A 26,633-nucleotide genomic window follows, 5' to 3' on the forward strand; every position below is an offset into this window, starting at 1 on the left:
CCTACATGGGCCTTATCTAATCTTCGGTATCGATAGCACAAAATATGGGGCCAATTAACGCAACTTTCTGTTAGGACGCACTGCATCGCGCTGGACGCGTCGCTAGGTGAACCAGGGCAGGTCTGTCCCTCCAGGGCTTTTCTATCATCGTCACTATTGGCGTGTAGATGGAGACACCACCAAGCCTCAATTGCAATCTACCATTGTCTTGAATACCGCCAGAACCGACAAGATGGAGTTGCCGGACGGGTCAACAGAAGTTGTCCACCCTGAAGTTCGTGCGCACATCAACAGTCTTGTGTCCGCGGTACGTTTTGGCCAGCCGAGAATTCCTCCCCAAATCGTTGTACATTGACTCTGACATGAACATAGCTCGGTGGCACCAGCGCCGACGACGATGGACGATACAGACTTGGTGACGACGCCGTCCAGGTCCTCCGCGATCTGAAGAAATGGATTCGGCACTACGACGAAAAGACCAATCGCATGGATGTAGCCCGATGCATTGCAGACTCCAACATCGTGGAAGGCGATCTTCTCCAGATCCTCGCGAGCTGGCCCGAGAACGATACCAACAACACATTCAAAGCACGTATAGCTCTAGCCTGCTTCGAGATTATGGTGCCCCTTACTTGGCCCATGGAAAGAGATGCCGAACGAATGACAGTCAATCACCATCGCCATATGCCTGTTCTCGAGCTGGCGCAAGTGGGATACAAGCGGGCCATCATCAACTTTGACGGCGCTCAAGTTCTCAATACAGCTATCCGGGCAGCTCTACCATCTATGGCAATTTCCATTGGCGAACGATCTGCCCGCGACCAGGGCATCATCAAGCTTGTGCTTTTCTTCCTCCGCAACATCGCCATGATTACCCCTCCTGCCGGTGTCCAATACGATGGCGACGAGACCCAGATATCCCGCTCCACGACGATAGACGCATTTTCATTTCAGGACATCTTTGCGGTGTTGCTGATGATTGCTTCGAATATGGGCGAAGACTTCCGTACCGAGGACGTAGTTCTCATGGAAGTCATCTACCACCTGGTCAAACAGGTCGAGGTCAAGAAGCTGTTCATGAATGAACAGCAATTACACAAGACGAAGGCTAAAGAGCTCTCCTCAATGATGAAAAAGGAGAGCGCGATGCGCAGTGCCTTCAACCGCAAGGCGCCCACCCGCCACAACCGTTTCGGCACCATGGTATGGATGCAGCGCGAAGACGGCCGGGTATCAACAATCACTGGTCAGGATGCGCTCGCAGACAGCGCTACGCGGCAAAAGAAACTGGACGAGTCCAAAACGTTTAAGCCACCGCGACGGGCCAAGAAGGGAGAGGTGGAATCCAAGGACCTCGGTGCCCCAGTCAAGCTCAATGCAAGGGCTAACGACCAGCTCCGAAGCTTTGTCGAAGACTTCCTTGATGCTGGTTTCAACCCTTTGTTCGTGCATGTTCGCAAGTCCTTGGACCGGGAGGCGCCCCATGTTCTGTCTTACCATCGCCGACAGTACATGTATCTTGTAGCCTGGTTTTTGGAGGCGGAGCGAACTCGTAGAAAGTCAAAACGAGACTCGAAGAAGGCAGGCGCCCCCGAAGAGGTCAGCAGCTTCAATCTCGTGGCCGGCGTGCTGGATCAAGCAATGTTCATCACTCTCACAAAGACTATGCACGACTCTTGGGAACATAAGGATTGGCCTACCCTGACGGCTGCGATGCGGTGTTTCACGCAGATTCTGCTCACGGTCCAAGAAATGACAGAGTCAGGAAACGAAGACGATGAGGAGATTGCGGAAAACACGCTGAGTCGTCTCTTCTACGAAGACTCCACACACGACTTGATTGCCAATGTCGTCAGACAATACAAGGAGCAAGGCTTCGAGTATCTCGACACCGCCACAGAGCTAGTGCATCACTTCTTGCGAATTCTGGAGGCCTACTCGAAACAAAACGTCGACATGCAAGTTCGGTCTCGTAAACGGACTCGGCGAAAGAAGAAAGCCGAGAAAGAAGCAGGTATCGATACAGTTGATAACGAGGAGAACGATGAGTCTGCCAACGACGAGGCAAATGCCGAAAAGACGTCCAAAGAGCGCAAGTTCGACTTCCATCGGTTCACATCGCGCTTTACCCCCCAAGGTGTGGTCGATACTTTTGTCGCCTTTACCAAATTTTACAAGGATCTCGACGACTCTCAGCTGAAGCGCGCTCATCGATACTTCTATCGCATAGCCTTTAAACAAGAGATGAGCGTCATGCTCTTCCGCGTTGATATTGTGCATCTCCTTTACAACATGATCAAGGGGCCGGAACCGCTCGACAGGAACTCTACCATGTACAAGGAGTGGGAAGAACTGACCAAGCAAATCCTCAGAAAGTGCACGCGCAAGATCGAGCAGCGGCCCGAACTCATAATTGAGATGCTTTTCTCCAAGATTAGCAGCACCGCTTTTTACCTGGAATATGGCTATGAGAAACAGACTATTTCGACATCGACGCCTCGGCCCGCTGCAGAACTCGAGTTCAAGTACACTGCGGATTTGGACCGGCAAATCGCCATCGTCGTTGGCGCTCTGCTTGACAAAAATCAACAGGATCATATCTCGTGGGTCAAGAAAGTTCTTGATACTGCGGAAAAGGAGCGTGCTGCCTGGGAGGCGGCTGATTTCCTCATACCATCGGTCGAGGGCACCGACGAGGGCGCACAAATCGATAGACACCCTTTGAGTAAGTACTTCCTCAGGCGACCACACTGGTTGATCTCTCTAACATGTACCAGCTGTGCGACCGGACAATGATGCCCGCAAGACTGCCATATTTAAGAATTCTCACCTGCGTCTACTCATGAAGCTGGTTGGTTTTGAGAGGCTAGCACCGACTATCGAGGAGACGCCCCAGTCCGTATGGATGCTGCCACCAGATCTTAGTGCCAGTCTCCTTCGTGTGTATATCAAGCACATCAACGATGCCGAGTTTGATCCACCCGCCTTTGATGGTGCCAGCGCAGAGGATCAGCTTCGCCGCAAGAAAGTAGCCCGAAAGCGAGCCGAGTACGATGACGACGATGATGATATTGATGACGGCTTCCTCTTTGAACCCCTGGGCCCTACCGTCCGCAAAGCTATTGACGACCCTGCTTCTAAAAAGACGAAGCGGAGGAGGCGCAGAAAAGACAGCGAAGATGAGGAGGCGCCGAATGATTCCGAGTTGGAAGAAAAGGCCCAGAAGCGCAGAGAGCGCGAGAGAGAAAAGGCGAGAAAGATCAAGAGCGAAGCGTACGTCCACGCTAGCGATGACGACACGGACGAGGAGTACGACCGTGAGTTCTTCCAACGAGAAGAGGCACAACGCTCGCGTTTGGCTCGTATTGTGGAGAAGGTTGCGATATCGGAGCCGACCAAGAGACCAGCAGCGGTGCTGCTTGATGATAGCGACGACAATGACGATGATGTCCTCGCTGTGACGAGAGGCACTCAGTCTACCCGGCCGAGTGCCGACGTTGATATGGATGCCGATAGCGACGGCGAGCAGAATGGAGACAATGCTACGCCATTGAGCTCCAGTCCGTCTTCCTCTCAAGGAAAGGGATCTCGGAAACGGAGACGCATCACTCCTGAGGTAGCTACTGCTGAAGAAGGGGCGAAGGCTTCAGACAAGACAGATGCCGATTCAGATGACGAAGATGCGCCGGCGCCTACAGCACGCGCACGACAGCGCACCAGAGGAGGTTTCGTGATGGAGAGTAGTGATGAGGAATAATGAAGATAAGCTCTGGGCGTTTGGGTACATGTCTTTTCGGTGGTTCTAGGATGCATAGCGTAGGAAGGTATCTTGGCGATAATATCAAGTTGTTTCCCAATCTTCACACCGTCTCTGAAGGTGGTTCAGCTCGCTAGATTTCGCTAGCTCGTGTTTTGTGAGTCTATGCAGATGACCTGTTTATCAAAACTTGTCTTCCTCTCTGATCGTCGGTTGACTTGAGTTGCTGAACTATGTACATGTACTTGCCAATAAGCAGCGCTCAGCCGAGGATTCATGTCGGGGAGGTTCGCTCTCTAGGAGAAGGGGGAGTTTGATAGACATTCCGTCATGGTTTGACGGCTTGTCTATGACCCGATTATTGGGCTCAGGCCTCTCCTACGAAGGCCCAGCTTTGAAGTGAGGCAGGTGAGGTATGAGCTGAATTCGGAATCCGTCATGTTCCCTCCCCAAAATACGTTAGGAGACCACTTCTATGCAAGAAATCTCCATATCGAACCTGGGCAAAGACTTAGTATGTACTAGAGATAGTACAAAGAAAGGCACGTCGACATCACCTTGCGCTACCACCAACACAACTTGCGATTCACAAAAACGTGGCTTGGGAGCGCCTGATTTAGAACGAACGTAATTACTAAAGTAGCTATATTCTCAGAACATGCCTTGTGTCGTATGCATCGGCATCACATTGGTATCATCATACAAAGGGGAAAAAATGTACAAAGTAAAAACATTAGAGACTACACGCTCCACAAGACTGAATCGCAACTACTTCATGTCCACGGGGGGAGTAACGACAATGGTATCCGGACTCGCCCCAGCAAAATCAGCATCCGGCGGCGACAGCATCATCCCCGCATCGCCGTCGTCCAGCTGCAACGACTTCTTGGGCGTCTCAGACGCCTCGCGGATCTGGCTTAGTCGCCACTTGGTCGCCTCAACCTGCGGAGTGGAAGGCAGCACCGGTGCCGCCGATGTTGCACCCCCTTGTTGGCTCGAAGCCGTTGCGGCCGTGGAGCCAGACGAGTCGGATTGCACAACGACACCCTGCAGCGGCACCGTTTCCGGCCTCTGCTGCTGTTGGGCGACGATGTCTTGGACCCTGGCGTCGAAGGAGAGCAGTTTCGCGGCCAGGCCCCTTACGCCGTCGCCGATGAGCTCCGGGTGATCCCAGGCTACGAGGCCCGGACGTCCTCCCGGTACGGGTACGCGGCGCACGTGGACGGCGTTGTAGGAGACGTTGGCCCAGGCGGGGCAGACGTACGGGTTCGGGGCAGGTTGGGGCGAGAGAATGTCGACGTCGTTCCGGGACTGTGTCTGGGCCTCAAGATCGTCGTCCGCGGTCCGTCGCCCGCCGGATACGTCACCTGTCTCTCCAGTTCCTGAGAAAACTGTAATGGCCACGTTGGGCTTCTTGGACGGCTTTGGAAGCGGCGGGGTCGGCTCTTGATGCGTCAGACAGCGCGCCCAGAGGCGCATCGCCGCCTCTGGACCGGGGAGCCAGGCCGTCTGGGTGAAGGTGATGATCTCGGCGGCCGAGAACTCCTTCTTGGCCCCGAGAACGCGGATGACTTTGAGGACGAGGGCGAGGAGGCCCACGGGGGAGTCGCATAGCGCAAAGGACGTTGTGTTCGGCTCCACCAGAGTACTGCCTGCGCCGGGTTGGAGTGAAGTAGGAAGAGGGCGCCTCCTTCCAGCTGACAGCGTATGGCTGGCGTGGGTCTCTTCGTCGAGTGAGCGGAGGTCTTCACTCTGGTAGCCTAAGATGGGCGCGTGAAAGAACTTGGCGAGGGACCACTTCATCCACTCGAGTGGTGCCTCCTTGAGTGTCGGCGCCGCGAGGGACGGGCTGATAAAGTGTGCGCCGAGGCAGTTGCTGGGGTAGTGGCGGACTAGGTGGTCCGCGAGCTTCCAGTCAATTTGAGCGGGACTGGAGGCCGCGGAGGCGGTGTTGGAGACGAGGTAGTACGGATACGAGAGGCGTGTCATGAGCGTGTTGAGGAGGTCTGTTGTCGTCGGGATGACGGAGGCGTCGTCGGAGGGGAGGGCATCGCTGAAGCCGAGGCCGGGGAGGGAGGGGATGACGACGTGGAAGGGCTGCTGTAGCTGCTGCTCTCCGTCTTCAGAAGATGACGATTCTGGTTCGGTGAGCGGCTGGATCAGGTGGCCGAGGGAGAGGTTCGTGAAAGGGAATGGGGGAATCAGGAGCAGGGGGATGGCGTTGCTATGCGAGGATCTGATGTGGATGAAGTGAAGACGGACGGGCGAGGATGAACTTGGCGGGGTGATGGCTGTGCGGAACTGGGGTAGTTGATTGTTGAAGGCAGTTTCTTGTTCTCGCCAGTCGTACTTTTCGAGCCTGCGATGAGTTAGAAGACTCTTTTCATGAGTCAACGCCTCCTCTTCCGTCGAACTAATCACTTGGACGTGATCAAGCAAGACTTCGACTCACCAAAAGTCAATGAGCGGCTCGATTCGAGACTTTGGCTCCCACCAGTCCCGAGACTTGTTGGGTTCCGAGGGCTCATGAGGAAGTCTCGTGAGCTCCAATTTTTGTTTCGTGAGATCGAGATACTTGCTGGAGACCTTTGATTCAAACAATGACTTTGTGTTAGCTGGGAAGCTCGCCAACTCTCAGTCACCAACCTCCCAAGCAGCCCTCTCTTCACTTCATAGTTCTGGGAGTCCTCACATGTATGCGGTAAGGACTGATCTCATCTCCCGCCAGGCCAGCGGCGCCCGAGTCGTGAGTGTTGGCCATGGTAGGAGTCGATTGGCATCATACGCGTGTGAGTGTACCGGTAGGACTTATATGAAGAACATCAACGACCGCCTTCGCCCAGTACTGAGCGGAAACACCGGAAAGTAAACAAGTCGCAACAGCAACAGCAAATGGGGAGGGTCTTATTGAGTAATTGACAGTAGCCCAGAAACCAGGAATAGCGGGTGCAGTAAGGCTATACGGGGTAAATCATGAACAAGGTTAAGCGAGCCGAAACTATTTAATACAACCCTTCTCTTAAGCCTGGGAAACAGAATCCCATCCTGCATCGTCTCATTACCTACCTACTAATGGTCTGGGACTTTGATAAAGTGCCATGTCCTAGGCGGTCCACCGTCTTTGCAACCGAAGAGAGAAAGCGCACTTCCATGTCGTTCGAGGTGTGGCGTTGTGGCTTGAACTATCTCCCCTTGCTTCACAGGCGGCCTCTGAATGGGCGATCTGGACAGCGGGAGGGGTCTAGAACCGCAGAACAGGTACGCGCCGGGCAAGCTTGTGGCGGTGCGTACGAATCCCTGGACAAGCTCGGAAATGATCACCGCTTTTTGCTAGATTGTGCCAGGTACAGAGTTGCATCAGTCGCCAGGTTTAGGCCGTCTGCCAACACACTCATGAGCGAAGGGGCCCGTTGTAACGGCTCATTGGTCATACTAAAGTCCTCATTCCCTGCTCGTTGGAATGCCGCCCTCGCCACGTCAAGCCACACCTTTCAACTTGACAACCGCATGCCGCCGTGCCGCCTCAATGTTCTCAGGGCAGTAAACGAAGTAGAGTCACGGATACTTCGGTTCCTGCTGGTCTTGTTGGCACTTTAAAAGTCACACGCCGAGCGAAATTGTTGGATTAGATTGTAACTCCTACCGCCTGCCAATGTCTGCTCAATCCCGCTTCGACTACACACGCGTCGTTTGCCACAGCTCACTACCTTGACGCGATCTCGGTGCCTGATTCCTGTCCCGGCGCCGCCCTGTTGGTCTATGGCGCGATTAGCACCTTCCTGGACTCTCGGCCCCGTCTCTCACCGATCTGTTCCTCCTTCACCGACCCTTTTCTACGCAAGGATCGACATTCACTATTGTGGTATGTCTGCTTCTGAGACGGTCCTTCAGCCTGAAGCCGTGTTGCTATCGTGCTTTGCCATCTTCCCCTGAGCCTCGTCTTCGGGTGTCGAATGATCTAACCAGTGTCCTCGCGGGCCCGCATCAGAGGATCAGACCAAGATGTTGAGAAACCTCCCGTCTGTAAGCCTCATCGTATTATCATCCTGGACGCTGACTGGCTGCTGGCGGTGTACCTCCGGGACCTCGCAGGTTCATAGCTCCGATTCGGGACACGATATTGCTTCCAACAGCATCGACGGCTCCCCTCGGCGATGCCAGACTTGGCCCTTGAGGTGCAGTCTCCTGGACCCTGAACAGCTTGATCGCTGTACCATTCCAGATTCCAACTGTGCCCTTCGAGATCTGAATCTCGCTACTAAAAACAAAGCCCCACAGCAACGATTCGTACCATCCTAGTGAGAGCTGCGACCACTCAAAAGAGTGCACTCGTGGTGGTGTTGGGTCAACTCCCACCAGCTTGATTTCTTGGATCTTCAAGAGTGTCTCTCGGTTTGCAGACTCTCCTGCGAGGGCTTGCCTGGGCAACAGGGCTGTCACCTGCTGAATTACGGTAAGAATAGTGTGAAGAGGCAGCTCTGGTAACCAGCTTTCAATCCAATTGGCTGTTGGCTCAAAGCCACCGGATTGTGACTGTCCACTTGCTGAATATCCGCCCAGACTTGTGGTGCTGTTTTGTCTTGAGAAGTTGCTCATGCCGGCGGGCATCTTGCCTCTGGCCTTTTCTGACATACCCCGGAGTTGTGTCGGAACGGCGTCTTCCACCACTGATGCTTGTGACGATGCCACAGACGGATTTTCGCTCGTGGTCGACTGCGCTGGCGTTGGGTGGTGGTCCTCGTCCTCGCTATCGTCCTCGTCATCACCAATCGCGAATGTACCGTCCTCTTCCGGGACATCACTTAACGTCGGAGGTCGAGGATGAGACATCGTTGGGCTCCGGATACTTTCTGCCGAGCTCCTCACAGAACTTGGCTCGAGCCCATCGCCATTGGCTGCTGATTCTTTGCGGCGACGGTTTCGTCTCTCAATCTCCTCCTGACCGCTCTCTAAGGTGAACGTCCGCAATGCTTCTATCCGCTTCTTGTTGCGCAGGATTGCGAAAATGAGCTCGGGATTCTCTGTGTAGACGTTAGCATGATGGATTCCACAAGATCCAGGTAGTCAGGTGATTGCCAGTGTCGCATCTCCTAGCTAAAATGGAGGCTTACTTTGGTAGTTGTGTTCGACAATTGAATTTATCGACTCCAATAGTGACCTTAGTAAATCGTGATTGCTGTCGTTTGCGAGAAGGAAGGAAGGTGAAGACATGGACGAAAATAGTTGCAGGAGCTTTGAGGCAGATGCCGAGCTTAGCCCCTCCAGATAGGGGGCAATGTTATTGATGACAGCCATGAGAGCCGGGTATATAGCTGTCAGTCTGCCTTGGCTCGTGGTGATGAGGTTGTAGATGGACTTGCTTTTGTTAGCTGAGATCGACACAAATGCAGCAGAACCTCTCTTACGTGTATCAGGAAATCCGCATGAGTGCCACTGAAGCCAGGTATCCTGATAACCAAAGGCAGGCTGTCCTGGCCTTCGAATCTTCTGTTGAGATTGGCGCCAAAGTTCTTCTCAACACTCAGCGTCTGCAGCAGAAAAGCACACATTCTCACAACGCCTTGCTTGGATGCGTCATTCTTGTACTCCAGAGCGTAGAAAAGAGTTAGCACGACAAAGTCATGGACCCGCTCAGTATCGATGATGAACGATCTGAATCTCTTGTTGCACTGAGTGATTTCCCAAAAGAGCATGATGATCTCTGGCGCAAATCTGGCATTGGTTTGCCCACTGGGAAGATACGAGCTCTTCTCATGGAGCGGCTGGTTGAGAATCCGTGTCATGCCGTCGACGATGAACTGAAAGTCCTGTGGCCGATGGAGTCTGCCAAGGAAGTGGCGGTAATAGTTCTTGGGAGTCGTGCCGTTTTGCTCGGGAATTGGGTACAACAGGAAGACTAGCAAAAGCTGGAGTGTGTATGTCACCAGTATCTGCTTCTCGTCCTTGAAGACCAGGGTATTGTATGGTACACGCCAGGTAGCTGGATTGTACTTGAGGGTCTGCGTCTGTCAGCATGGAGCCAAGCGATAGAGAACGAGCTGCTTCACATACAGTGTTGAGCAACGAGCACAAGACTGATAGCACGACCTGCTTATCAGGGCACGTGCAGATATGCGTCAAGGCTCGAATTCCTCTCTGCGGAAGCACGTTTGATGACATGTACATGCTCTGGCTAGTCATAGTGAGTAGCAAGCGGAGTATCTCGCTACGGTTGCTCTCGAATTCTTTGGTGGTCGCCACTGATGTGTTGCAGCCTACACCACTCTGCCAGATGGCGTATGACACTTTTGGCCGCCCACTAGGCTGCCTAGGTAGAGTGAGGTCTGAGAAGAAGAGCAAGTCGACCAGTGTGTCGATGAGCTCTTCGGCGAGGGGTTTGGCATCTTCGAAGTCTTCATTTTCGTTCTTGGGCGGTTTCTGGCCTTCTTGAGCCCCGTCAAACAGCACTTCGGCAGCAATCGCAGATTGCCTAGTTCTCTTCCTCCGCGCACCCCAGAAGAACCGCTCCTCCCATGCTGCAAGATTATCTGCCTCGTAGATGAAGGGAAGGATGCGCGTCAGGACGCGGACGCAATTGAGAGCATCGCGTTCGGGAGCGATTTCGGGATCGGGGAACGAAGGATGGTGGCGCAGGATGAATAGGCGTGATGTTAATGCCAATATTAGAGTTTCTAAATTCTCTAGGGCCTTGTCTCGAGTGCGACGAATGTCGGCGGGGGCGAAAAGGCTGAAGATATCCTCTGAGGATTCGGGAAGCTCCCAAAACTACACGGGCGGGCTGGGTCAGTATCGCGGGCAAAGAGGACACCTCACAAGCTGACATACAGAAGTCCAGTAGGGATCATCGGCGGGAATGTGTCGCTCTTCAGAAAGCCTGAAGATGCCTTTCTTGAAGACAAGCTTCGAATCGCTGGCGCCCATGTTGTCACAGAGGGGGCATACTATCCGTAGAAATGTTTCTGACGGAAAGAAGAAGCTTGGGAGGTCGACGGTCCAGTGTTCCAGACACCAGATTCCCAGAGGCGTACGGAGTACTGAGTGCTACGTAATGGCGGAAGAGCGGGTCGCGAATTGATGTTTGGCCAATGAAGGGGAAAGAGCGGGGTGGCAGTTCGCCGGGCGTATCTCAAAAGTCCACGTCCCCGTCCCGTTTCCCATTCTCCGTGCCAGACCTCCATACCGAGGTACGTACCACCCTAAACTTTAAGGACCTCCATTATGCAGTTAAGGTACCTACTTCGAATTGGATAGGTAGGTAGCTCTCGAACCTCATAAGCCTCGCCGAAACAATCAAGCTGCAGACTGCAATCATCTCTCTGATTCACAGTACTTTTAGTTGAAGCTGAAGTTTCCCAATTCCTTCGGGTTGGCTATGCTTAGGATGCTGGTCTGGTGCCCAACCAGCTACCTCATCCTGAAGCTTGACACGTGAACAAACTGGAGCTACTGCATCTGAGTAGGGGCGCAATGACACAGGTCTATTACTTCAAGACTAAGACAGGACCCTTGAAGTTCAGTTCCGCGATTGATTAATATGACCCACGCGAACATTTATGTACAGTCTGGGGACTTTTTGACTTTATTGTAGGGCATCTAGTCAGCCTTTGTCTCCACCCCATGAGAAACATTACACCTAAACGCCTTTCGCAAGGTATCCATCCCACTGACTGCAGTCATTCATCTTCCAAATTCCCTCTAAGCCCTGAAAGCGTAGTGCGCCGTCGTCGCCTAATGCATCCAGGTACCACCTGACGACCTCCTCCCTCTCTCGTAGAGCCACTTGTTGTTTAGTCCTACGCTGGTGCGCTTTCCGGTAGAGGGGCTCGGCGTTCCCGGATCAGGGAAGAGGGAAGATGCAGTACTTGCTCCCAGGTTTGTAGAAGACCCAAAGGACGATCTCCGGTTGCTATTCAAGCTGGCCGAGAACTTGGATGGGCTGTTATGAAGAGGCGAAGGAGAGTAGGATTGTCCGTTTCCATTGAAAGAGCTTCCAAGAGCTGGGCTGCCTCTGCCGGAAAGCGGGGAACCAGAGAAGCTCCGGTTGCTCGCGGGCGAACCTGCCAGAGAAGGCGTCCGCGAGTAACGTGGCGGGGTACTGTAAACAGCATCAGGTGTAGCTGCTGCAGAACTAGGCGGCAGTCCGAGAAGTTGGCGCTGAGCGGGCGTCAAGGGAATGTCGGAAAGATCGTCGGCCGATCGAAGTAGAGGCAGCATAGCCATGCCAATGTTCACTAGCGGAATGAGCTGGACCAGATAGTATGCCCAACCCAGATATGAGCGCAAGGAGCTACTAAACCTGCTCAGCTAGTTAGCAGAGGTCGCACTCGTGAGGCCAGCGGAAGGCGTACCATTGTGCGGGAACGTATGAACGCGAAAAGATCTGGGACAGCCAGAGACTGAGAAGGAAGCCGACGTTCAGAGCTATTCTTCTAACGTTCTTTTCGGAAAATGTCGTTGCGTTCCGCCGTCTCGTGATCTCGTTCAGGCGTGGATGTCTCCATGTGCCAGGACTGTCGACGATAGGGGTGGGCTTTTGCGGCGTCGACTTGACGGGAGTGCTGACAGCAGCTCGGCTCGCCGACGAAGACATCGTTTCAGCAAATATTGACAAGACTGAGAGGTGAGATCGAGGAATAGAGGTCGTCGTGCGGTGACCACAGTCAGGGTCAAAGCCTGTTGCGCGAGAGTTAGTTCCAGTCATCTGCAGGTCTACACATCCGTCCGTCATGATCAATGCGACTTACTCTTCCCAGTGATTTGGCAAACCTGTTTGATGTTAGTAAAGAGTCTCTTAGACGCTGCGCTGTCGCCGAGCGCTCGCGTGCTTCGATGCGCCGCTTCAAGTCGGGTTGTCGATGGTGATGGATGCGGCAGGAAACATTGGCTACAGCATCTCGCAAAGCAGTGGCAGAAAAACAATACTCCAGCCACACGGACCACAGCAACCGGCAGGGAGTAGTCTGTTGCGAGGTGGATACCTGCGCTCCTGCCTAGTGGGGCATGTGGCTTGCTCTTGCCGTTTCTCAGGAGCAGTTGAGGTCCGTACCGCTCACAGCTCACTTCAGGGTGCAATGGTCCCCTAAGTATCGCAAAGTACAACTTGTCAAAGTGTCTTACACATCCGCTGCGGATCACTCGAGTCCTTTCGCGACCCGGGGCAGCCTTAACGAGACTACCTGAAGATACAGAGAAGTGTAGCCTCGACATCGGAAACACTTGGTTAGACTTTCCGAAGCTTGGGAACGCCCGCGCTGACTACGCAGAAAGGCAGGCCGGAGACGCGCGGTGTGCTAGTAGTCCGGCTGTTGGAGAATCCTGGACGCGGTACGAGTAAGGTACCTCACCCAGCTCGCTTTCGAGAAGCACCTAGTCGCAACAACGGAAGCCGGGGGGGACGTCAGATCCCCGCCGTTGACTGCCAGCACAACCCACCTCAAGGCTCAGCACCAAGAAACCTCCGAGCTCGAGCTCCGCGGCACCGCCTCACCTCATGCTCTTCCCTTTTGTTAACCCTCCGAGCTTTCCATGCGGGCCACGTAAAGCCTTTTGTCGTTTTGCTTCCACCAGCACGCATACTCCTCAACTGACGACGAACCCCGAAGCTCGACCCGTCTCGCATTACTCCCACCATCGCGCCGCCCAAGATGGGCTTCTTTGACAACATCATGCACCAGATGGACGAGGGTGTCTCGGGCTTCTTCGGACAATGGAACGCTTATACCACTGCCCTCGTCACTTTTCTCGTCGCCATCGTTACCTACCGAATCGTCTCTAGCCAGGATCCCGATACCCATCCCATGCTGCTTGCCCGTCAAGCGCAAGGCTCTCCCGTTCGCCAACCAGCGGAATCTCCCGTCTACCGATCCCACTCTGCCCCTCACGGCATGCCCCTGAACAGCGGACTCAACGTCAAGGACCCCGGTGCTTCGAAGTGGGCGAGGGGACGTGATGGAGATCTTCGGGATATCTGGAGAAGAGCGGCGACTGGCGCTTCTGAGGAGGGCAAGCCAGTTGTAGGCAAGGGCCGCTTGTTGACGGTACTGGGCTCCGAGAATGTTATCGAGCATCAACTTGGTGAGTACCCTTCTTTTGCGCCGTGATCAACTTCTCTAAGGCCGCGCAGATGACATCACTCGTCAAATCAATCTCATCGGACAGCACATTCACGAGCAGGGCGGCATCCGAGTAGCCGTTTACCTGCCAAACTCTATCGAGCTTTTGGTGACGCTTTTCGCCTGCAGTTTTTACCCGAACCTCACAGCCATCCTGATCCCATTTGATGTGTCAGACGAGGAACTCGTGACGATGCTCCGCCGTTCTGCCGCCGATACCGTTATAACAGCCCCTGGCGCGTTCCCCTTTGACTCGGTCGTCAAGGCATACCCCGCTCTCCGCCAACTCATCTGGGTTGTAGATGAGGGAAGTTCTCACATGGACTGGAATGAAGTTCCCGAAGGCATGGGCGGCAGTGTCAACGTTGCGACATGGCAAGAGATCCTCCGTGATGCACCAGTCGATGCCGCGAGAGAGGTGCCCCCTGTCGACAAGGAAATTGAACCGAAGGATGTGGTGACTTTCTGGCAATCCAAGCCGGGAACCATGGAAGAGATGGTGCGCTTCACTCAGTCCAACTTGGTTGCCGGTGTTGCCGCTCAGCTCGCTGCGATCCCAACTACCCAACGCCTGAGTCCCTCTGATCTGTTCCTTCCTGCCGACTCTCTTACGAACATCCATACCTTAATCCTCACATTGGCAGCTCTGTTCTCCAACTCATCTGTCGCACTCAACTCAGTGGCTGGAAAGGTCACGGACTTGGCTCTGGCTACCCAGGGAGTTGCTCCTACAGTCTTGGTGGCCGCTCCCGAGACTCTGTTGAAGACCCACCAGGAGGCAACTAACCGCCTGACCTCTGCTTTGGCTAAAGTTGCTCACTGGGCTCAGTCCCGCAGCCTCACAGAGAGTGGTGTGATGCCCGTTGCATCCGCCGCGGCACGTTTCAACAGTGCATCTCGACCAGCTATCGGCAAGACTCCTGGAAAGCTGCGTCTTCTTTATGTCGCGGATAGGGTCGGGGCTGGCTCGCCGCCTTTGTCGTCACGAGAACTTTCCGATCTTCGCATTTTCACCGGCGCTAGAGTCATCTACGCTTTGGCCGCGCCCAAGGTTGCCGGAGCTGTCGCTCAGACTGGTTACTACGATTATAGAGTGCATGAGGATAAGCAGTCGCACTTCGGTCCTCCTCTGACGAGCACTGAGATCCTCTTAAGAGATACAGAACAGCATAAGAATGCCGATCAGGAATATCAGGGAGAGGTGAGTTTGATGGCCTTCCGAATCCCGGCCGCACAACTAACGCTGCAAACTAGATCATTGTTCGAGGCCCTTGTGTTGCAGGCAACGAGGCCACCATCAAGGCTACAGGCAAGATCCGGGATGACAACACGCTGGCATACGTATAGAAATTTGTGTACAAGGTCTCTTTGATATGTAGCTGAGCCCATGGATGTGGGACAGACACAATCCGAATCATATCTTCCCATCTCATCCTTTGCCGAGGGATTCCTCGCATCTTCCACTTAAGCCGTCTTTCATGTGCGCATTTAGGTCTGCCAAGGAATGATCTATTGCCAGTGAATTACTTCTATCTTGCCGCCGATGTGGCCGACGCTAGGTCTCTCGATATCATGCATCGCTCACGTGGCTCGTGGCATATTGCTTTGCCCACTGCCAGTCTGCTTGGGCTCTATCGAGTCTTAATGCTCAGTGGCAGGCATCTACAGACCCAACAAAAGCAGTGACGGCGACGCTTCTGACTACTTGCTAAGATGACGCTTTTACCCTCCTCTGCAACGAGTTGACTTTAATGCTCATCTTCACCCTACGCAATGAAACAAGTTACCATCATGCCAAGAATATAGAAAAAATGCGTAGAAAAGAACATCATACTTACACAGCTACTGTCCTAGCGAGAAGAAAAAGATAGACAGTTAGACGAAAATGGCAAAAGCTCAGCTCCCTATAGGGAGCCTACGAAAGATCCGAGGAGGCTCTTACCAGCCTCAGGTGTAGCGATGCAAGGATTTTTACTAGAAGAAGACGGGACTCGAACCCGGGACCCATGGGTGCGGAGCTATTCGAACTAAGGTACGACATTCTCCGCTACGTCACGGGCCTTGGTGATAGTAATAAGTAAATTTATCTATTATGGAGGGTATCGAGGCGGTGGCCGGCGGTTTGTGCTTGTGAGTGAGTGGACCTGAGGCTCTTGCTCACAGAGTCACGTGAACCCCTTCTCATCTCATCTTCTTTCCAAGGTCGAGTGAAGAACATGCTGCCTCATCAAGGAGATGAATACCAGGGCGAGGATGGACAGTCCGAGCATTGTGTACCAGACGCTGCCAAAGGCCTCTCGGAAGGAGTCAATCACTCCCGACTTCCACCCGGGCGGGAGGTTCTTGAGCTCGTCGAGGTCGTCTCTGATGCGGCCGATGATCTTGGCGGCGTTGGGATAGTCGCCGAAGCGTTCCCAGAGCTTGACTCTCAGCACGTTCTGGTAGACGGCGGAACCGATGGTGATGCCGATGGTACCCCCGAGACTGCGGGCCAAGTCTATGGATTCATTAGTCTATGCGGATGGTTTTGCACATAACCCAGGATGACTTACATGTCGCTGACGTGATGACTGCTTGCTGCGAATGGTCGACGGCAGCAATGCAGCCGAGCAGCGTAATGGTCAACATGGCTCCGTAGCCTCCTCCCACCAGGAAGAAGACGACATAGTTGACCCACGCGGGCGTGTTCTCGTTGAACTGCGTGAGGATGATGATGCCGGTGTTGAAAAGAACCAGGGCGCTGATTCCCGGGATCACGTATTTCCCGGTCCGCTTCATGATGTAGCCGGCGCCGACAGACATGATGGAGACGCCCAGAGGTGATGTCAAGATGCGGAGACCTGCCTGCGTGGCAGATAGCCCGTTGACCTGGAGGTACAGCGGCACGTAAAAGATGGCCATCATCATGACCATGGTGCACAGTAGGTTGGTCAGACAGGCGGCGAGGATAGTGCGGTTCGCGAGCAGGCGGACGGGGATAATGGGCTGTTTGACCCTGCTCTCCCAGACGATGAAGCCGATGAAGGCGACGACGGAGAGGGGTATCGTGGTGAGCGGCAGGGGGTGGACCCAGGGGACTAGGTTTCCACCTGCGTTGAGGCCGAGCAGGAGGAGCACGAGGAAGGAGATGGTCAGGAAGACGCCGAAGAAGTCGATGCGCGCCAGGTAGGACTTATCCGAGGCCTTGGGCGGGACCTTTACGAGGACGGCGACGAGGACGGCGGAGACGAGCACGGGGGGCACCTGGACGAGGAAGGCGAGGCGCCAGCCCATTGCCGTATGGTCGTTGATGAGGCCGCCGAAGACGCCGCCGAGCATGGCGCCGGAGCCGTAGGCGATGTTGCCGATGCCCTGGTAGATGCCCCTCTGCCTCAGGGGGATGAGGTCGGAGCCGAGAAAGGTGGAGATGGACATGAGCCCTCCGCCGCCGATGCCAGCCACGACGCGGCCAAAGATCATGACGGACTCGGTGCGGGCCAGGCCGCAGATGAGGTTGCCGGCCGCGAAGAAGAGGTTGCTGAAGACAAGGCCGGGACCACGGCCAAAGATGTCGGTCAGCCTGCCCGAGATGGGCTGACAGGCGGCATTGGAGATGAGGTAGGCCGTGGCGAGCCAGCTCATGAGACTCAGGGACTTGAACTCGCTGGAGATGGGGCCGGAGAGGGTGGCGATGATTGTGCTGTCGATGGCGCCAAGGAAGACGCCAAAGTAGGAAGTGCCCAGGATGAGGGCCAGGCGGGTGCCGGAGACCGTCTCGGCGACGACGGTGGTCTCGTCGTCGTTGGCGGCAGCGGCGGTCCCATTGCTGGTCGTGTTTGTGGTGCCGTTGAGCAGCGGCGTCGTCTCTGAGCTCTGCTCGGTGGCGGCCAGGCGGCGCGTCTGCTCCTCGTCTGCCGTCATGTTTAATGGTGATGTTCTCTCCCACGATGCTTCGGCTTCCAACCTGAGTTTCCCTTTACTGCCTTTACCGGTGCGGAGTTGAGTCCTTGAAAGTCATTCGTCAACGTCGCTGTCGATATGTCTTGAGTGTGTTAATGACGTTCGACCTATTGGGTCAATGCTCTTTTCGTATTATCGGGATAAGCTTTCCGGCTTGTGTCTTATGTAATCTAAACGCTCCCGGAAACAGAATGTCATTGCTGAAGATTCACAGTGACAAAACAGACAGCAGTTCCCCGGACCCCGAATCTCGGCGTGCGCCCCCGTGGCCCCCCCTGGCAGCTGTGCCCGGCCGTCTGTCCGCAAAAGGCAACTGTGCAGCACGTCTAAGGCGGGCCGCCGGGCACTCTGAGTCTTGAGAGTCAGCACGGAGATAGAGATAGTAGAGATGGAGGAGATGTCAGCCACAGATGCGTACGATAAGATGGGCGCTGACGCTGGAACAAGTCTGCAAAAGAGGAGTGTAGAGGACGCCACATAGTAACCCGCCCCGGCTAATCTTCATTGAGTCTTGAGCAACGGCCCAAAGACCCTTCCACCGAAGAGTTTATTGGGTAAGTAATTCCCGAAGCATTGCGTATGCCTTCCTTATCTTACCCACCAGCGACACAACCTTGCAATCACGTCACTGCCGATGTCGGTGTGCCCTGTCACTCCTCGTGCAGTGCGCCCTTGGGTTCTTTCTTTAACTTGGCTTCACTTCCTCCATCTTCATCTTGGCGCTGGGATGAGGGACCTTTGTGATTCGACTCGACATTGGGGGAAAAGAGAAACCCGAAATTGGAAGAGGCCATTATCAACGCTCATGACGCTCCCTTCAATCAAGGGCCTCGAAAGCATCTCACGACGGGCGGGGTTTGGAAACGGAAAACGACTCTGACGTGCCGGAAAACTCATCTTCAACTCACGGCAGAAAGACACCGATAACCGAGCGAGCACGCCCGGATCGAAAAGGTCCAGCAGCCAAGGTACGAGGTGGATCTCATTATTCTTTCTTTTCTGCGCGAGTGTGCTATGCGCCGCCTATTTGGCCTCGAAAATGCGTATTGGAAAGAAGGAAATGAAATGCATGGTAGAAACGGACCTTGTTCGTTTTGGCGCATGTTGTCCAAGACGATTGTCCTCCCCAAATATGGTTTCCACTGAGGCCGCCGGAAAATGGCCTCAGTTTCCTCTCATCTCCACTCGACCATGTCCGGTGGTGTCTGACCGCAGCCACACTGCCCATCACAGAATCGAATCCAAGGAATGAGGACTCTCACGCCGAACGAGTGTTCGGCGTGAGAAAATGGCCTCAACTCGTTTTGTTTCTCAGCTTCGATGAGGCAGCTTTGAGATGATATTCTTATTAAAGCATACTTGACCAGTGTCTCTCTCACCTCACTTCTCACTCACTCAGCATCACCACCACTCATCCTTTACATCTTACTCTCATTCTCATTCACTCCACACGTCGAAAATGGCGTCCTCCGATATCCTATCTCAGACTCTTCACACCATCACAAGTGTGAAGCTTAGCCAGTTGGATAAGCAGAAGGCTTCATATGAGTCAGGGAAGCGAGCCCTACTAGATGATGCGGCCTATGAGACGGACAGTCGGAAAAGGGCGAAGCTCTTAGTCGACCGGGTCGAGAGGCTCCCTGCCATGGCACCCTTGGACGATGGCTCACTACTATCCATCGACAATCTCAAGCGATTCGTTCAGCAAGCCGAATTTGACCCGTGCGTTTCCGACGACTTCCTCCACGACTATGAGAACAGCGTACGCAACGAACTCGACGTTCAGTCGGCAAAATATCGATACGCCGAACTCTACGGCAAACTCGTCAACGAATGGATCTCCGCCGGGAAGGCTGCTGGCCACGGAGCTGAGTCGGGATTCGTGCCCGTGGGTAGGGAGGAGATGCACCAACAGCGAGCGACGTGGGAGCGCTATGTTTTCCATGCGAAGGAGACGGATAGCCTGGCCATCAAAAGCTACCTCGAGAGCCTCTTCGTATCATCCTCCAAGGACATTCACCGGGCATTTCTGGAACTGAAAGAGAACGTCAAGAAGTTTCAGGACACGTGGGACGACAAGACGCACTTTGACGAGGATTCTTTGATGAACACCATCCGCGGCCTCCTCCGGACGGATACCCTCACGGATCAGAAGAGGACGACGCTCAACGACTTTCTGAACAACAAGGTCGTTCTGTGCGAGATCGCCGATGTGCTGAACATGCGGATGCAAACTCGGCAGAACTGGGCCTGGGACAGTGCGACTGAGGTCGACGTACGACGACAACTCAACGGACGCTACCGATTCTACCCCGACGACGACCTCCTACAGGCCATCTTCATTCACCACATCGGCAAGCTGTGGGCCGTCAAGATACGCGGGTTCCTCGTCGCGTTCCTCGAAAGCGCGGGCGTGGAAAAGGATGCGACGAAGCCCATGAGCAAGGAAGACGTTCGCCGCAGACGATTCTTCCTGAAGACGGGGCCACGCATCGAAAGCCCCGATTCGGTGGAGAAGAAGCTCAAGCAGCACTTCAAGTCGGAGATCCTGCTGGACCAGCTGCCGCAGACCTTGGCAGAGGAGCGAGGCGGCTACGGCTCGGACGGGAAGGAGAAGAAGGGGGACAGCCGCAAGTCGCACGTCGCCGTCGTACAGAACCTCTTGCACCTCATGCAGTCCGAGATCATCATGCAGACGCGGCTCGGGAGCGACGTGACCGTCATCCGGTCCGATCTAAAGTGGTTCGGCCCCAGCGTGCCGCACTCGTCCATCTTCGCCGTGCTCGAATTCTTCGGCGTCGACGACGAGTGGACCGGCCTCTTCAGGCGGATGCTCGAGTGCCCTTTACGCTTCAGCGACGACCCGTCAGACGCGCCGGCCCAGATCCGAAGGAGAGGCACGCCCCTGAGCACGCCCCTGGCGGATTTCATTGCCGAGACTATGCTCTTCTGCATGGACTTTGCCGTCAATCAACGAGCCGATGGTTGCCGCCTCTACCGGCTGCACGACGACATGTGGCTATGGGGCGGTCTCGAAACCTGCACCCGGGCGTGGGAGACGATGACTGAGTTTGTCAACCTCACAGGGCTGGAGATCAACTGGGACAAGACGGGAAGCGTCAGGGTCGCCGCCGCCGCCGCCGCGCCCCCGGTAGCCGGGTCGAACCAACAACAGCAACAGCAACAGCAACAGCAACGGTCCATGCCTCCGGGTACGGGTGCTACGACGACGGCACGGGGTCGTCTGCCATCAGGCGATGTCGTGTGGGGATTCCTCAAGCTCGGTCCGACGTCTGGGCGTTTCCTCCTGGACCAGGACAAGATTGACGTGCACATTGACGAGCTGCGGCTGCAGCTGGAGGCGTGCAGCAGCATCTTTGACTGGATCCAGGCGTGGAACATTTACGGCGCTCGCTTCTTCAAGACCAACTGCGCCCAGCTCGCCAACTGTTACTCCCGGCAGCACGTGGATAGCATGCTAGCGACGTTCCACCGCATTCAGGAGAGGCTGTTTGGCGCTGGCGGGGCCGGGGCGCACCTGAAGCGGCTCATTGGCGATCGATTCGGCGTCGAGGACATCCCTGACGGTTACTTATACTTCCCCGTTTCTCTGGGCGGCCTGGGACTCCAGAACCCTTTTATTCACCTCTATCTGATCCGCGACGACGTCATCGAGGACCCCGACGACATCATGGACGACTTCCTGGCCGAGGAGGAGGCAGAGTACAGGTTCAAAAAGTCGGCCTACGAGGAAGACACTGAGGGGGCCGGCGGCGGCAGCGGGCCTGGCAGCAACCTCGACATCTCCGGGGCCCGACACCACGCGCCGTGGCTTCTCGCGGACGACTACAGAGACCTACGGGACCAGCCGTTCATGAGCTACGAGGAGTTCTCGCGGCACCGGAGGCGCACGTCGCCGGCGCTGAGCCGGGCGCTCGACAGGCTGCGGCACACGCCGGCCACCAAGGCGATTGAGCTCAGGGGCGAGGTCGAGGCCGCGCTTAAGACCACGCCGGCGGGCTGGTACGGACTCAGCGGCTACGAGCAGTGGGTGTGCGGGCTCTACGGCAAGGACATGGTCGCGCGGTTCGGCAGCCTGGTTGTCGTGGACAAGGGGGTTTTACCCACGGGTTTGTTGGACATGTTGAGGCAGAGCCGGTTCAAGTGGCGCGGCTGAAGGGATGAAAGAAGACGAGAATGAAAATGCCGAGGATAACAGGATAGGGGAAGTAGGACAGGGGAAGGGGGTGCGCTCTGTACGATGGATGGGATGGAGAGGCGCGGAAATTGGATATGGAAGAAAATAGCCGCGATGAGGCCTATCCTGGTGTCCGTTTCTAGAACAACGGGCAGAAAAGTCTCTCGGGCAAGTCGCGTGATCATCGGGGATTCGGGCGCGGCAAAAAACATGAAAACACACACATCGGATACCCTGGGAGGGCAGTGAAAGTGTAAGAATAGTTTAAATTGGGTTTTCGGTCAAGTTGGACCGGATATTGGCCTCGTTCATTACTCGTGGAAATAGATGAAATGCGAGAAACTCACCCTGAATCGCTGAATCGCAAAACGGCTATGAATTGGTCCAGAATTGCCACTAAAAGAATTAAAGCTCCCACCCCCGGCCGGCCCCCTCGTCCCTTGCCGGGAAAAAGTCTTGTTCAAAAGAAGGCACAAACCGAGGTAAGTATGATAAAGTAAGTGTATGGATAGGCATAGCACGATGATGGGCCGGGACATGGATATCACAAAACTTTGACATATGGAGCCTCACTTTTCCACTCTCTTACACACCCCTTTGCCAAGCAAAAAGGGTCCTCGGTTCGTATTGCCTTGGCATTTAGTAGTGTGAACGGTCTTCCCCTCCCCCGATCTCGACTTTGCTATGTTTTCTTTGCTATCTCATCTTACACACACCCTTCCTTTTTCCATCTGCCGCTGTCTCACCCCTAGTCTAGCTGCCCAATTTCTGTACTATACACAGTAACTTACAAAGTCACGATGGTGGATCCATGCATTGTTTTTTGCGTGCCTTCTTCTTGTCTGCTAACCGCGGTTGAAGAATGGTAGCCAAGGTGGCTTACGGCACAATGCGGGCGCGAGAATATGTTGCATGGTGGGTAAGGCACGGCAGTGAACATGCGCCGCCAGGTAGTGAAACTCTTCAAGTGCTCGGATTGCCGGTGGTAGAATGGCGTCATTGCGGCCCTTGATCGAGAGGGCATTGTGTCTGGATAAACAGTGTCACGCATACCATGTCGAATGAGTTCACCGCAGTAGATGCCTGCCAGTCATCAACGGTGAAGGTGCAGATGAACCACCTGAGCTGATTCGACGACATCAGATGATCTGAAGATGATCACAGACCCGATGAGCCTCGAAAAAGTTGCTCATGACGGATGGGTTGGGGGTTGGGTGAGGTCATTTCAAGTCAGGTCAGTTCAGGTCGAACCGTCGAGGGGAAAGGCGAGGATGAGAGTGAGAATGAGAGTGAGAAGACCCCCACGCGTCCCGTCATCTCACTTCTTCGCCAAGTCGCCGTTACGAACGATGGACGGGGGGAACTTGACTATCCTCACGACTAATTCACAAAGGTCAACATCAAAAGCCGACATTTAAATCGCTATCTTCAGTATCTCGTTTCGATGTCCCAGAGACGCCAGGAGATGGCTCGTGCTATCTCCAGTGTCCTTTTGTTCGTTGCCAGCGGCCGCCTAGTAGGTATCCGTATGGATACGCAGTAGCTTCCTCCTCTTCGACTACTTCTTTGGTTCTCGCAAAAGGTCTCTGCATATTCGCAGGTCACACACCCCCTGGTACGTTCTATTAGGCGAGTGCTCCTCCGTACGGAGTAGTGTACATAGGCGAGCAGACAGAACGGACAGGCGAGGGCTAAAGTATGGGACCCGAGGTAGTGTACTCCGCAGGTGAGAGCGTGTCAGTACGGACAGAGCAGTGAGCATGTACCAAGTTTAAGCTTGTTAGTGCGTGCTTTAGGCCAGGTCAGGCAGAGTAGTCAATATGGATTAAGGTGTCTTTTGACTCTGCGACTGTGTCTCCATCTTCGCGCAAGGCAAGGTGCAGCTTGCGTCCGAACCTTCTGACTCTCTCTCTGCCTTGTTGAAGCTCCTGTGAAGCGAGTACCGAGGACGGAGCAGTGTAAATGGGGTCCTTCCCCGTCGCCACCGCCTCGAGTTTCCCTGCCACATCGTCCTGCGCAGTGTCGGCCTCGGCTGGGGTTGTCGTCCTTCTCTCTGTCAATCTCGAGTCTTTTCTGTGTGTCGGTCAGCTTCCCCTGCTCGAATCTCCACGGCTGAACCAGTGACCAGTGAACCACTGAATAAGTGAGGGTGAGTGATCGAGTGACCGACCGGGCATTCCCTTTCTTTCTCTCTCTCCCTCTCTCTTCGGGGCTCTCTCCACTCTTTGCCATCTCCTAAACTCCCTGGTCGGGCCTTGTGGATGTTCCTCCTCTCTTCTAATCCTTGGATTCCAGGCCCCCTTTCCTTGTACGGATACCCTGTGCCTGTCCACGGAAGACCACCCCCTGGGCCCTGCTAGAGAAGAAACCCATGCGTCGCCAGATCGGAGAGAGTGTGTGTGTGATGGTGTGCGGTGCCACAAACGCCCGTGCCAGTCCCGCGTTCCCTCTTGTCCAGTTCTGTCGTGAATTCCAGCCAGTCATGAGCCCGGCCGGAATTTCTTGGCCCGAACGTCCCTTATCACCCCCACACCTTGGGAACTTTTTTGGCTCGGGTGGATTCAAATCGTCAACGCTTCTTCCCCAGGCCTTGAGCAGAATCCTTGATCCTTGTCATCTCCGTCTGTTCTCCGTCCTGGTCCTGGTTCATCCTGCCAGCCAGTCGTGTCAGTCTGCTTTTACCCCGATGCCCTTGATCCGTCCGTTCCCCTCCTCTCTGCCTCAAGGTGGTGACTGTCTATTGGGGCTGTTGTGTGGCTGTCGATGAGCTACTACTGCGTACAGTAAAGCAAAACTACTTCGTCAACATCTCTATCCTCCATCCTCCTCCGTCATCGCCCTTCAACTACCCGCTCTCCGCAGCATGCGAGTGGAAGCATTCTGCAGCTCTTTGAGTTGTGAAAGTGGAGGGCATCCTTCGTCCCTGCAACAGTGACCTCCTCCCTCCTCACCTTTGGACTCCTTCAACAAGGTCCAATGGCTTCGCTGGCTGGGCTGAGAGCAAGCAAGAATATCGAACCTCTCCAAGTTCTCAGGGCCTCTGTTGCCGCACATCAAATACAACAGAGCGGACGGCACTCCAGCCCGTCAATTTTGCTTGGCTCGGTCTGGAGCAACCGAGCTGACAAGGATCGTGAATGCCATATCCGTAGTGCATACGGACTACAGGAGATGGAGAGTGTTACGGGGCCGGGAACGATTCAGACTGACTCTGTCTGCATTTGCTTTCTCACTCCTTCGGTCTCCTCCTCTCTTGATATGATATCGCCATCGGCCTCCTCCGATCCACAAACTCATGCTGCACGGTCATCATTCCGTGCTCCTTTCAGATCCGAGTATTTTTGCACAGACGGGGGACAACACAATTAAGCAGTCCATCAACCACTTTACCGTGATTAAGTTATGGAGAAAAAAAAGAACGAGGCACAGATATAGTATGTATACCGCGTTCTCCAACCCCCTCCCCTGATGCTCTAGTCCTCAGGCACATGGGTAATGGGATCGCGCCGCCCACATGCGCCTCCCGCTCCAAACGGCGCTTGGAGCGATTGCGACTGGACAGAGACCAGGTCCCCTAGGACAAAGTGGTGGATCTGGGCTTGGTCGAAGCCGTGCCTACAAGTCTTGGACCGGGGCAGAGCGGGAGGGCAAATACCTGGGTACCAACCTTACTCTCCTCCACACCCCCTTCGTCTATTCCCATCTCACCCCCTATTTCTTGCCGTGTATACTACACTCCCCTCGTTCAGTCGCACCCCCCTCCCTTCACCACTCAGCTTGCGCCTGCGTTCTACACAGCTCAACGCAATGAGACGCTGGAACACAATGGCAAGTACTCCGTGGAATTGAAGCATACTGAGAAGCTGGACCCTGAGTCGGAGTTGAGGGGTGAGTGAGGAGGATCCGCCGCGCCGCCGCCTGGCGGTTGTTTCGGTACCGCAACGCAGGTACCATCGTGATAGAGCACGCCATCACAACGCCATCGGCCTTTGAGTGCTGTTGAAGTTGGCGTTTTGACCTTGCTGTGGGAGACTGTTGCTCAGTGAGCGGCAGCTGTCAGTTTAGAAGCCTCTTGAGAACGGAATTGGCAAGATCAAAGTATGTGTGCGATGGAAATTATGTACGCCTTTCTCATGGTATTTGTATTCTGGAAGCTATCTCCATCAGACTTCCCAAGTCATCCCCATTCCCATGCAATCAGCCAATCTTGAGGCTTACACGTCCAAGAGACGACCCTATTTGCCTCCCAGTTTCCCTTGATTAACGCCGCATCATAAGTATGTATGCCCACAAAGTCGTCGTAGTTTACTATTGTACAGGTTTACAGATCAGATAGACCATGCCACCACCGCTGCCGCCCCTCTTCTCATCTCATCAGTCGTGATTTCCAAGCCCAGCTTGCCAGCCGGAGCAAGGGGGAAAAAAGAAAACACATGCGCTCACTCCGACATCTCTCTCTTTTGCGCGTGACTCGTGGTCGTGCTTCCCGAGTTCCCCTTGCTCGCTCTTTTTTTGGTGTTCCCTTTTTCACTTCCCCTGCAAAAAAAACTCCTGATGATCCATACCATCCAGCTCCGCAAGGCGAAGCGAGCTGCAGCAAAGTTGCAGTAAAGTAAAAAAGACACCC

General features: G+C 54.6%; 8 protein-coding genes across 8 annotated transcripts; 4 read left to right on the forward strand and 4 right to left on the reverse strand.

Moving 5' to 3' along the window:
- Positions 1-232: 232 nt before the first annotated feature.
- Positions 233-3,757, forward strand: CABS01_15596 (timeless protein; the record flags this gene model as incomplete). The annotated part of the gene is made up of 3 exons (XM_060548930.1): positions 233-307; positions 373-2,725; positions 2,778-3,757. The coding sequence occupies 3 exons, from the start codon at positions 233-235 to the stop codon at positions 3,755-3,757; spliced, it is 3,408 nt and encodes a 1,135-aa protein (XP_060391126.1).
- A 768-nt stretch (positions 3,758-4,525) lies between these two features.
- On the reverse strand, positions 4,526-6,518 carry CABS01_15597 (epoxide hydrolase; the record flags this gene model as incomplete). Its single annotated transcript, XM_060548931.1, has 3 exons — positions 4,526-6,116; positions 6,210-6,343; positions 6,450-6,518. The coding sequence occupies 3 exons, from the start codon at positions 6,516-6,518 to the stop codon at positions 4,526-4,528; spliced, it is 1,794 nt and encodes a 597-aa protein (XP_060391127.1).
- A 1,280-nt stretch (positions 6,519-7,798) lies between these two features.
- Positions 7,799-10,678, reverse strand: CABS01_15598 (high-temperature-induced dauer-formation protein; the record flags this gene model as incomplete). Its single annotated transcript, XM_060548932.1, has 5 exons — positions 7,799-8,778; positions 8,869-9,112; positions 9,163-9,756; positions 9,809-10,522; positions 10,583-10,678. 5 exons carry the CDS (start codon positions 10,676-10,678, stop codon positions 7,799-7,801), a joined length of 2,628 nt encoding a protein of 875 aa, XP_060391128.1.
- Positions 10,679-11,485: 807 nt separating this feature from the next.
- On the reverse strand, positions 11,486-12,964 carry CABS01_15599 (nuclear pore complex component; the record flags this gene model as incomplete). Its single annotated transcript, XM_060548933.1, has 4 exons — positions 11,486-12,053; positions 12,106-12,430; positions 12,502-12,523; positions 12,875-12,964. 4 exons carry the CDS (start codon positions 12,962-12,964, stop codon positions 11,486-11,488), a joined length of 1,005 nt encoding a protein of 334 aa, XP_060391129.1.
- A 437-nt stretch (positions 12,965-13,401) lies between these two features.
- On the forward strand, positions 13,402-15,216 carry CABS01_15600 (uncharacterized protein; the record flags this gene model as incomplete). Its single annotated transcript, XM_060548934.1, has 3 exons — positions 13,402-13,831; positions 13,881-15,070; positions 15,124-15,216. The coding sequence occupies 3 exons, from the start codon at positions 13,402-13,404 to the stop codon at positions 15,214-15,216; spliced, it is 1,713 nt and encodes a 570-aa protein (XP_060391130.1).
- An 839-nt stretch (positions 15,217-16,055) lies between these two features.
- Positions 16,056-17,769, reverse strand: CABS01_15601 (major facilitator superfamily transporter; the record flags this gene model as incomplete). The annotated part of the gene is made up of 2 exons (XM_060548935.1): positions 16,056-16,366; positions 16,422-17,769. 2 exons carry the CDS (start codon positions 17,767-17,769, stop codon positions 16,056-16,058), a joined length of 1,659 nt encoding a protein of 552 aa, XP_060391131.1.
- Positions 17,770-18,442: 673 nt separating this feature from the next.
- On the forward strand, positions 18,443-18,688 carry CABS01_15602 (uncharacterized protein; the record flags this gene model as incomplete). The annotated part of the gene is made up of 1 exon (XM_060548936.1): positions 18,443-18,688. The coding sequence occupies one exon, from the start codon at positions 18,443-18,445 to the stop codon at positions 18,686-18,688; it is 246 nt and encodes an 81-aa protein (XP_060391132.1).
- A 579-nt stretch (positions 18,689-19,267) lies between these two features.
- CABS01_15603 (uncharacterized protein) lies at positions 19,268-21,985 on the forward strand (the record flags this gene model as incomplete). Its single annotated transcript, XM_060548937.1, has 1 exon — positions 19,268-21,985. The coding sequence occupies one exon, from the start codon at positions 19,268-19,270 to the stop codon at positions 21,983-21,985; it is 2,718 nt and encodes a 905-aa protein (XP_060391133.1).
- Positions 21,986-26,633: the final 4,648 nt, after the last annotated feature.

The sequence above is a fragment of the Colletotrichum abscissum genome (assembly GCF_030869225.1).
Source record: "Colletotrichum abscissum strain IMI 504890 chromosome Unknown Scaffold_70.1, whole genome shotgun sequence".
NCBI classification, from domain to species: Eukaryota; Fungi; Ascomycota; class Sordariomycetes; order Glomerellales; family Glomerellaceae; genus Colletotrichum; species Colletotrichum abscissum.